This window comes from Microcaecilia unicolor, chromosome 8 (genome assembly GCF_901765095.1).
Source record: "Microcaecilia unicolor chromosome 8, aMicUni1.1, whole genome shotgun sequence".
Taxonomy (NCBI): Eukaryota; Metazoa; Chordata; class Amphibia; order Gymnophiona; family Siphonopidae; genus Microcaecilia; species Microcaecilia unicolor.
In genome coordinates this window covers 54955764-54967049 of record NC_044038.1, presented here as the reverse complement: position 1 = coordinate 54967049, position 11286 = coordinate 54955764, and the positions used below count along the sequence as shown (strand labels likewise).

Here is an 11286-nt window from a genome sequence, read left to right as displayed (position 1 = left end):
AACAAAATCCTTGAGGAAATGTTCATAAACCATTATTAGCTAGGTGGTCATGGGAAAGTCACTGCTTATCCCTGGGAGTGAGCAGCAAGGAATAAGTCTGATCCAGTATGGCCATTGTCAGAAATAGGATGCAGGAATGGATGGACCTACAGACCCAGCATCTTCTGAAGACTCTGCTTCAGTCGCGGCCCTATGACATGGGGGTTATCTTTTCTCCCATACTCCTCGCCCGGTTGGCCGCGGAGGTGGTGTCGGGCTACTACTTTTATCCTCTTGTAGATTTCAACCTCTTCTTCTACCTCAGTCTCACTGTTTTTCTTCCTTCGAAGTCCACTCCATCCGTCTACTTGCTCCTCTGCCTCTCCGAGTAGCAGTCATTTATTGACCCCCTGATAAGTCCCTTTCTTCCTTTTTCACTGACTTTGATGCTTGGCTTTCCTTCTTTCTTGAACCTTCATCTCCTTCCCTCATTCTTGGGGATTTTAACATTCATGCTAATGATCCCTCTGACTCATGCTTCATAGTTTCTTGCTTTAACATCCTCTTTCAATCTTCAACTGTGCTCCACTGCCCCCACTCACCAGAATGGCCACTGTCTTGATCTTATCCTCTCCTCAAAGTGCTCACTCTCCAGTTTCTGTGCCTCAACTCTTCCCCTCTCTGACCATCATCTGATAACTTTCACACTTAAACACCCTCCTCTCCAGTCCCATCCAATCTTAACCAATACATTTAGGAATCTTCAGGCTATTGACCCTTCTACTCTGTCCTCCAATGTTTCTAATCTCTTCTCTACCACTATGTTATCCAAGTCTGTTAATGAGGCTGTCTCTTCCTATAATACTATTCTCTCCTCTGCTCTGGATACTCTTGCTCCTCCCATTCCCCGTTCTGTAAAACGTACCAAACCCCAGCCTTGGCTGACCTCTAGAATCCGCTACCTATGTTCCCGTGCCTGCTCTGCAGAATGCCTTTGGCTATTATTCCGTGCCCATGCTGACTTCATACATTTCAAATTCTTGCTGACCTCCTTCCAGTCTGCTCTTTTACTTGCCAAACAGGACTATTACATCCAGTTGACTAATTCTCTTGGCTCAAACCCTCGACGTCTCTTTGCCACACTGAACTCTCTCCTCAAAGTGCCTTCACCTCCAACCCCCCCCCCCTTCACTTCCCCCCCCAGACTCTGGCTTAGTTCTTTCATGATAAGGTTCACAAGATTAAACTTGAATTCTCAACCAGGTCACCTCCACCTCTCCTTCCCTTAGCCCATTCTCTCAACCCTCCAACCCCTGCCTCCTTTTCTTCCTTTTCTGAAATCACTGAAGAGGAAACTACACATCTTATTTCCTCCTCAAAACCAACTACCTGTTCCTCTGATCCTATTCCCACTCATCTACTTAACACTATCTCTCCTACTGTCATCCCTTTTATCTATCATATCCTCAATCTTTCACTGTCCACTGCGACTGTTCCTGATGCCTTCAAACATGCCATAGTCACACCACTCCTTAAAAAACCTTCATTGGACCCTACCTGGCCTTCCAACTATCGCCCCATCTCCCTCCTCCCTTTCCTATCCAAGATACTTGAACAGCACCGCCATTGCCTTGACTTTCATCTCAAGCTATTCTTGATCCACTTCAATCTGGCTTTCGCCCCCTTCATTCAACTGAAACAGTGCTTGCTAAAGTCTCCAATGATCTGTTCCTGGGCAGATCCAAAGGTCTCTATTCTATACTCATCATTCTCGATCTATCTGCTGCTTTTGACACTGTTGATCACAGCCTACTCCTTGATATGCTGTCCTCACTTGGATTTCAGGGCTCTGTTCTTTCCTGGTTTTCTCCTTATCGGTACCTTTAGTGTGTACTCTAGTGAATCCTCTTCTACGTCTCCTACTTCTATCCCACTGTCAGTTGGTGTGCCTCAGGGATCTGTCCTGGGACCTCTTCTTTTCTCCATCTATACTTCTTCCCTTGGTACTCTGATCTCATCCCATGGTTTTCAGTATCATCTTTACGCTTATGACTCCCAGATCTACCTCTCCACAACAGAAATCTCAGCAGGAATCCAGGCCAAAGTATCAGCCTGCCTGTCTGACATTGCTGCCTGGATGTCTCAGCGCCATCTGAAACTAAACATGACCAAGACTGAGCTTCTCATCTTTCCCCCTAAACCAAACTCTCCTCCTCCCCCATTCTCTATTTCTGTGGATAACACTCTCATCCTTCCTGTCTCATCAGCTCGTAACCTTGGGGTCATCTTCGACTCCTCCCTCTCCTTCTCTGCACATACTCAGCAGACTGCTAAAACCTGTAGTTTCTTTCTCTATAATATCAGCAAAATTCGCCCTTTTCTTTCTGAGCACACTACCAAAACCCTCATCCACACTCTTATCACCTCTCGCTTAGACTATTGCAACTTGCTTCTTACAGGTCTCCCACTTAGCCATCTCTCTCCTTTTCAATCTGTTCAAAATTCTGCTGCACGACTAATATTCCACCAGTGTCATTATGCTCATATTAGCCCTCTCAAGTCACTTCACTGGCTTCCTATCCGTTTCTGCATACAGTTCAAATTCCTCTTATTGACCTATAAGTGCATTCACTCTGCAGCTCCTCAGTACCTCTCCACTCTCATCTCTCCCTATATTCCTTCCCGGGAATTCCGCTCACTGGGTAAATCTCTCTTATCTGCACCCTTCTCCTCCACTGCTAACTCCAGACTCTGTTCCTTTTATCTTGCTGCTCCATATGCCTGGAATTTACTTCCTGAGCCTGTACATCATGCTCCATCTCTGGCCGTCTTCAAATCTAAGCTAAAAGCCCACCTTTTGATGCTGCTTTTAACTCCTAACCCTTATTCACTTTGTTCAGAACCCTTATTTTATCATCCTCACTTTAATATTCCCTTATCTCCTGTTTATTCTGTCTGTCCTAATTAGATTGTAAGCTCTGTCGAGCAGGGACTGTCTCTTCATGTTCACGTGTACAGCACTGCGTACGTCTAGTAGCGCTTTAGAAATGATAAGTAGTAGTAATATGTAGTACATAATACAGAATACTATTTATTAATAATATACAAAAGTACAATTAACAGTCTAAATACAGAACTCAAACCCGAAGCCACCAATCTAGCTGCTCAAAATACTGAATGCATGATGACACACGGGAGGGGGGGGGGGTGAAATGGTTTTGTGTTTTCAGCACCTCTCCCCAAATAAACATGTTCTTTTCCTCCAAATTCCTTCTAACGCTCTTTGACCATAGTAACATAACATAGTAGATGACGGCAGAAAAAGACCTGCACGGTCCATCCAGTCTGCCCAACAAGACAAACATATGTGTAAACCTTACCTTGATTTGTACCTGCCTTGTTCAGGGCACAGACCGTACAAGCCTGCGCAGCAGTACTTCCCGCCTCCCAACCACCAGTCCCAGCTCCCACCACCGGCCCCGGCACAGACCGTACAAGTCTGCCCTCCACCATCCTCGCCTCCCAACCACCAACCCCTCTTCCCCCCACCTGCTCCGCCACCCAATTTCGGCTAAGCTTCTGAGGATCCATTCCTTCTGCACAGGATTCCTTTATGCATATCCCACGCATGTTTGAATTCCGTTACCGTTTTCATCTCCACCACCTCCCACAGGAGGGCATTCCAAGCATCCACCACCCTCTCCGTAAAAAAATACTTCCTGACATCTTTCCTGAGGCTGCCCCCCTTCAACCTCATTTCATGTCCTCTCGTTCTACCGCCTTCCCATCTCCAGAAAACATTTGTTTGCGGATTAATACCTTTCAAATATATGAACGTCTGTGTCATATCACCCCTGTTCCTCCTTTCCTCCAGGGTATATATGTTCAGGACCATCATCTAGTTGCTAGTTACAGTTCCTACTGCAGCTCTTAAAAACCCAGACAGAGCATTCCCTAGCCTCTTTTACCAGCCCAAGTATGAGACAAGCCTGAGAATGAAGTTTTATGAAAGGCATGTGACTGGACAGCTGCCAGGGTTGAATCCTTCATGACAGGCATTACTGCTCACAAGTTCCAAACTTGTGCTAATTCAACCTTTTTTTCTTGTAAAATGTTTCAAGGACAATGACTTGCAGGTTTGCCAGATTTTACACATGCTACAAATGTGGCCCTATGTCTGTTCTGGGGATTTCCTGTAGATGTTTAAGAAGTCCATCCCTGCTTCTTATAACTGGGGATCTATGGAACATATTTCTTGTCCGATACCGGACAGAAATAAAGATCAATAAAAATTATGTAGGCTGATACTTTTTATGGGATTAAATGCATTCATTACGACTCCTTTCCTGAGTTCAAAACAGAATGGTATAAATTGGTAGGATTCTTGTAGGCTCAGTGCTGTATCAATTTGCAAGGAGGACTCAAGCTGTTCTACAAGCTATCCTATCTTTCCCCTCACAGTGTACACACACAGCTATCTACGGGCCCTTTTCACACTGCATACATGCATAAAGCTGTAGAAATGTTTTTGCTTTGCATACATTATACATGCCTGGGGCTCTATACATGCTCCCTTCTCAGGGCATATAGTGTGTATGTATAGAGCAGTTTTCACAGTGTCACAAAAAAAGGATGTGTCACATGTGTTCAAAGACCCCAAACTGGTTTGAGGGTCCTGGCCCTAACCTTTCAAAGAAAGATACTGTTCCCTTGCTGGCCATTTTAATCAATCAATACATAAACAAGCAAGATGCCATCCTCAAACCCTGCAAAACAGAATTTATAGTCAACACCCATGGCAGTCTTTGAACAGAACATTACTCATTCATGTTTAATTAATTATCATGATAAAAAAAAATAACAAATCCACCGAGAAGTTGTTACCAGTGCAAGCAGAGAAGTCACTGGAAAACATTTCAATTCAAGCTCTAAATATGGCTTCATGAATCATGCAACATGGTGCAAGTTTCATGATTAATGAAAGTGTTAGGTGTCTGGCTGTGCCTGGAAAGAAAACGTGGCAGAGCTCTACAATACATTTGTTCTCAGAATGGAGTTCAACTAGCTGGATTCTTTGCAGGCTGCAAGCTGCAGTTCAACTGAATTTGAGTTTGAGCTGTAATTATCACTTAGGTGTGATCTTCAGGCTCAGAAGCATTGTACTTAGAGTTATTTATTTATTTTATTTGGATTTTTGGCTTGTAGTAGCTCAAGGTGAGTTACATTCAGGTACACTGGGTATTTCTCTGTCCCTGGAGGGCTCACAATCTAAGGGGTCCTTTTACAAAGGTGTGCTGAAATATGGCTTGCAGTAGTGTAGGCGCAGGTTTTGGGAACACGCCGATCCATTTTTTAGCACGCCTCTAAGAAAGGCCTTTTTTTTTTTTTTTAAATTTTGCCGAAAATGGACGTGCACCAAAATCAAAATTGCCGCGCGTCCATTTTTGGTCTGAGACCTTACCACCAGCCATAGACCTAGCGGTAAAGAATCTGGATGGTAATGACCTAAACGCGTCGAATGCCACGGCACCCACATCCATTACTCGCGCCAGAAAATAAAAGATATTTTTCAGACGTGCGTAGTGGATAAGCACCAAAATTGAAATTACCACAAGAGCCACGTGGTAACTGGGCGGTAACTCCAATTTGGCACACGTAGGCACCTATACGGCTTAGTAAAATGGGTCCTAAGTTTGTACCAGAGGTGATGGCGGGTTAAGTGACTTGCCCAAGATCACAAGGAGCAGCAGTGGGATTTGAACCCGCCACCTCTGGATGTCAAGACTGGTGCTCTAATCACTAGTCTACTCCTCCACTATCTATGTTGTCTTTATTGATGGTTGCAGCTGAGAATATTTGTCGCTGTTAAGAATAACAATAAGCATAACGTATATATTCATTATATTTTAATGTAGTTCATTTTTTCTTTATATTGGTAATGTTGATTTTGTACCCCATTCCAGGCATTAGATATGAAGGGACAGCTTAAAAAAACAAAGAAATAAATAGGACTGAGTACTACTACTACTACTTAGCATTTCTATAGCGCTACAAGGCGTACGCAGCGCTGCACAAACATAGAAGAAAGACAGTCCCTGCTCAAAGAGCTTACAATCTAATAGACAAAAATAAAGTAAGCAAATCAAATCAATTAATGTGTACAGGAAGGAGGAGAGGAGGGTAGGTGGAGGCGAGTGGTTACAAGTGGTTACGAGTCAAAAGACTGAGATGGTTTACTGCTATGCAGAGGATACCTGAATTGGGTCATCCATACCTAACATCAGCTGGGGATTCTGTGAAAGCAGGGTTCAGTCTCTGGGAGAGGAGAGGTGTTATAGTCATTAATATGGATGACACCTGGTGGCTGGATTTAGAGCCCATGATGTAGGATTCCAGAAGGAACTCTGTACATGGTTCCCTGCCTCAGGACCATTGCTGAAAAACTGGGAACACTGTGAGAAGGCCTATTAAAACAGCCCCACAAATTCCTGCATAGCTGTGGCCAGTTTCTTAGCACCAGTTCCAACTGAACCACGAGGAGGAAAAAGGAGCAACAACTAAACTAAAGGTGAACAAAATGATGGGGACTGGATGGCATACATCTGAGGGTACTAAAGGAACTTAGGGGAGTTCTAGTGGTTCCGATGGCTGACCTTTTCAGTGTTTGTCTAGAGTTGGGAGTGGTCCCAGAGGACTGAGAAGAGCAGATGTGTGGTTCCTTAGCACAAAAGTAAAGAAAAGGTTGGGAACTACAGGCTGGTAAGTACATAAGTATTGCCATACTGGGTCAGACCGAAGGTCCATCAAGCCCAGCATCCTGTTTCCAACAATGGCCAATCCAGGTCACAAGAACCTGGCAAGATCCCCAAAAAGTACAATACATTTTATGCTGTTTATCCTAGAAATAAGCAGTAGATTTTCCCCAAGTCCATTTTAATATGGAGTATTCCTTTAGGAAGCCATCCAAACCTTTTTTAAACCCCGCTAACTGCTTTTACTACATTCTCAGGCAACGATTCCAGAGTTTAATTACATGTTGAATGAAAACAAATTTTCTCCGATTCGTTTTAAATTTACTACTTTGCAGCTTCACTGCATGCCCCCTAGTCCTAGTATTTTTGGAAAGCGTAAACAAGCAATTCACGTCTACCCGTTCCACTCCACTCTTTTATAGACCTCTATCATATCTCCCCTCAGCTGTCTTTTCTCCAAGCTGAAGAGCCCTAGCTGCTTTAGCCTTTCCTCATAGGGAAGTCATCTCATTCTCTTTATCATTTTCACCGCCCTTCTCTTTACCTTTTCTAATTCCACCATATCTTTTTTAAGATGCAGTGACCAGACTTGAACATAATGTTCGATACACCATGGAGAGATACAAAGGCATTAAAATGTCCTCATTTTTGTTTTCCATTACTTTCTTAATAATACCTAACATTCTATTTGCTTTCTTAGCAGCTACCACACACTGAGCAGAGGATTTAACATACCATCAACGATGACACCTAGATCTCTTTCCTAGTCGGTGACTCCTAATATGGAACCTAGCATTAACTAGCTATAATTCGGGTTCCTCTTTCCCACATGCATCACTTTGCACTTGCTCACATTAAATGTCACCTGCCATTTAGATGCTCAGTCTTGTAAGGTCCTCTTTTCTCATAAGCGGCAGCCTCGGTCTTTTATCTCTGCAAATTGTGGGTAACTGGTATATGAAGATTTGGAGAGGTGGTAAAAAGACCTAAAGATTTACACTGAATTAATTCAGCATACCTTGGGAACTCAATTTAGACTTGCCTGCTTTTATGGATGCTCCTTTTGCACCCATATTAATAACAAGATAAACGATAAGCCTAGATCGCTCAGAGGAAACAATTTATAGAGGTAGTGAGTCCAAATACCGTGTTTCTGCGTTGCAGGTGCTACTTCACTATGAAGCATTATCACATCTTTAAATGATAAAGAACTTCTTAGCACACATCTGAACTTTTTCCCTCAGATCGTGTATCTTTTTTCATTTGGTCAAGTATATTATCCTTCCAGTATCTGGACTATTTCCTCCTGCTAGTATGCATCAGAGAGGGTTTTATACAGTGGTCTTCCCTTGAGCCCTTTGTATACATTTAACTCATGATGACTCCTCTGACCACCTGCTTCAGTTCTCTCTGTCTTTCTTTCTTTCATTAGCATCACAAAAAAAGTGTAATAATAAATAAATAACAATCCTCAACCAGCCACAGCGGTAAGCCTTTGTGTGTTGAGAGAAAACACATTTTTCTTTCAGCAGACAGGACCTCATAATTTTACAAATCCTTCATATCACAGTGCATAAAGTAGAAACTGTATCTATTATGAAACCTCATTTGCGAAGTACTGCTGTACTGGATATTTGTACAGCAGCAATATCACCATCGTTGTATATCTCTACAAAATACTCCTGCATTGATGCTGCTTCTTTAGCAGATTCTGTTCTGCAACATTTTCATGAATTTGAGCATCAACTTACCACCAGGGGTATAGCCAGACCTCGACAGAAGGAGGGCCAGAGCCCAAGGTGAGGAGGAGGCACATTTTTGCCCGCTTCACTGCTGCCCCCCTGCCACTCCCCTCCCCGCCGCTGTGGAAAGGTACCTTGGCTGGCGAGGGTCCCCAACCCCTGCCAGCTAAAGCATTTGTCCCACGCTGGTCTTACACTGCTGGCGCCCTGTTCTGCTTTCAGTGCCATGCATGGCTGTTTTAATGAAACGGAGCTTGCGCGAGCATGCTCGGATTCATTAAAATGAGCATGCATGGTGCTGAAAAACAGGACAGGGCGCCAGCAATGTAAGAGAGGCGCGGGTCAGCGTCTTAGCTGTCAGGGGTTGGGGACCCCCCGCCAGCCAAACCGGGGGCCCCAGAGCCAGTTTGAGGGGGCCCAAGCCCCCATAGCTATGCCTCTGCTTACCACCTCCTCCACTTCTAGGAAACAGTCATACTATTTTGCATTTATTACATGCAGCATTCTTTTTCGGACTGTTTTCTGTTTCTAGCTTGGGAGTCTTCAGCTGTGTGGCTTGATGTTCTCATTGTCCATGGAGAAAAAAATAGTTGCTTACCTGTAACAGTAGTTCTCCTTGGACAGTAGATCATCTAGCCACACAGACCCACCCTCCCAGAGTTGCTGCCAACGTTTTCATTAACTAAGGCAGGTGCACTGATTGTGCAGTATATATGGTGCCTGTCAGTGGCAGGAAGGCAATGAGAAGCACAGAGAGCCCCTTTGAGTTTTCTGTGCTTTGGAAAGGCCGGGTTGGTGATGTTGCCCTGGAGTCACTTCAGTTGTGTGGCTAGATGATCTACTGTCCACCAAGGAGAACCAAGGTAAGCAACTATTTTTTCTACCAGTCCTCTCTTCAATTATTCTACCCAGCCGCACTTGCGCTCTCTGCCCAAGCTGATGCAGGGGACAACTGGTAAGTGGGTTTGGCAACATCCACGAGTTGCATAGCCATCTGGCTGCACATGGAGATCGCCACACAAGCATGCGTCAGTAAATCAGGTGATCTCTAATGCTGCTGGCACGTGGATGTGTCAGGTGGCCTTGGTTATCAATCTCCTTATAAGCATCAGACCTGTCAGGAAATGCTGCCCTGCTGAATAGATCATATGGAAAAAGCTATTTTTTTTTTTATTACAATCAATCACATCACTACAACTTATTGGTGAGATACAAGCGCTGGCAACACTATGAGCCGTAAATTAAAATACTGCTTATATAACAAGGTACTCCGACCACACCCAAAATGTAAATCAATCCATAATATTTGCAGCATTCTGTCCAGCGTCCACCTGCTTATACCCTGAAGCTAACCAACATCGAGAGCATACTTTAGATTGTGCGCGAGCCCTTACCATTTATTTAACTCGCACAACAGCCCCAGGTCGCCCATCTCAGTGCTTTCTTTCTCTACGGGAGCGTCATCTGCCTCAACCAGTCACAAAATGTACTTTGTCGCAAAGCATAGCGGATTGTATCTTTTTCTGCTATGAAAATGCTGATTCCTCATGACATGACTCGTGGTCTTCGACTATGACTAGTACAAAAGCGCATTTCCCCACAGCTTCCCCCATACATATTTGTAAAGTAGCTACATAGGAATCCTAGCACACTTTTACTTGCCTGAGGCAACCTGGAGTGGAAACAGAAATTACTGAAGGAGAGGCAGTGGAGCAAGCTGGTATGAGGCACTGAAAAAAAGTGTGCCTGAGGCAACCTGGAGTAGTAGTAGATTAACCAAATGGCTTACAGTGGAGTAGGCTCACTCCCCTCCCCCGCCCCCCAGTCTATTAAACTCCTTCATAGTGTTGACAAGGAGAACCCGGAAAGAGAGGAAATAGAGACTGGTGATCGCTGCATACAATAAGAAGCAGGCGGAGCGCCCCAGTCTTAATGTAGTACTTAATAGATCCGGAAGATCCAGAGGATCCCGCAGATCTGGCTTTTACTCCGTCCGCCCCCTGCCTCGTCAACCGACTCTCCTCAGTCTCTTCTCCAGGCAGTTTCTCACGTGCAGCGCTGTCCTCTGACGCAACCTCCTGTTTCCGGAAGGGGAGGGGGGATGCGGAGGGAGGGAAGGGAAGTTGTGTGTGTATCATAGCGGGACGAGCGAGTCACGGGGCACCGGAGAAGGAAAGCTGTAGGATTGTTAGTGGGCGACTTCAGGTATGAGTTTGACCGGGGGGGGTGAGACCGATTCCCGAATGCGTGTGAGGAGAGTTGCTCGGAGTGTGACTGAGTACACTCGAATGAATACGTGTGATTTGGTTTCTTTGTCGCGACAGAACCACTAGGGAAGACTATGGACTACGAAATTGCCATGTCCCCATTCTGGTAGGAGAGTAGCATAAGAGCACTAGCAATAGAGAAGAAAGATTGGAAGATCTGAAGTGGAGAAGAACACTTTTTCTCTTGTTTCTGATCTCGAGCAGCAGCATTAGCACTACTCTCTATCTCAGTTGATGGCACCCTCATCCTCCCCGTTTCATCTGCCCGCAACCTCGGAGTCATCTTCGACTCCTCCCTCTCCTTCTCTGCGCATATCCAGCAGATAGCCAAGTTTTGTCACTTCTTTCTCTTTAACATCAGCAAAATTCGCCCTTTCCTCTCTGAGCACACCACCCGTACTCTCGTCCACGCTCTCATTACCTCTCGCCTTGACTACTACTACTACTACTACTACTATTTAACATTTCTAGAGCGCTACAAAGTGTACGCAGCGCTGTACAAACACAGAAGAAAGACAGTCCCTGCTCAAAGAGCTTACAATCTAA

General features: G+C 44.6%; 1 protein-coding gene across 3 annotated transcripts in view; it reads left to right on the top strand.

Moving 5' to 3' along the window:
* Window positions 1-10592: 10592 nt before the first annotated feature.
* Window positions 10593-11286, top strand: part of AMDHD2 (amidohydrolase domain containing 2) — a 64117-nt gene continuing 63423 nt past the window's right edge. For 2 of the 3 annotated variants that reach the window (XM_030211726.1, XM_030211725.1), the window contains exon 1: window positions 10700-10743. In XM_030211726.1, coding sequence (XP_030067586.1) covers window positions 10717-10743 — 27 coding nt within the window. In that variant the 5' untranslated portion in view covers window positions 10700-10716. Of the gene's footprint in view, window positions 10679-10699; window positions 10744-11286 lie in introns of those variants that run through there. The other variant, XM_030211727.1, reaches the window with a different exon arrangement.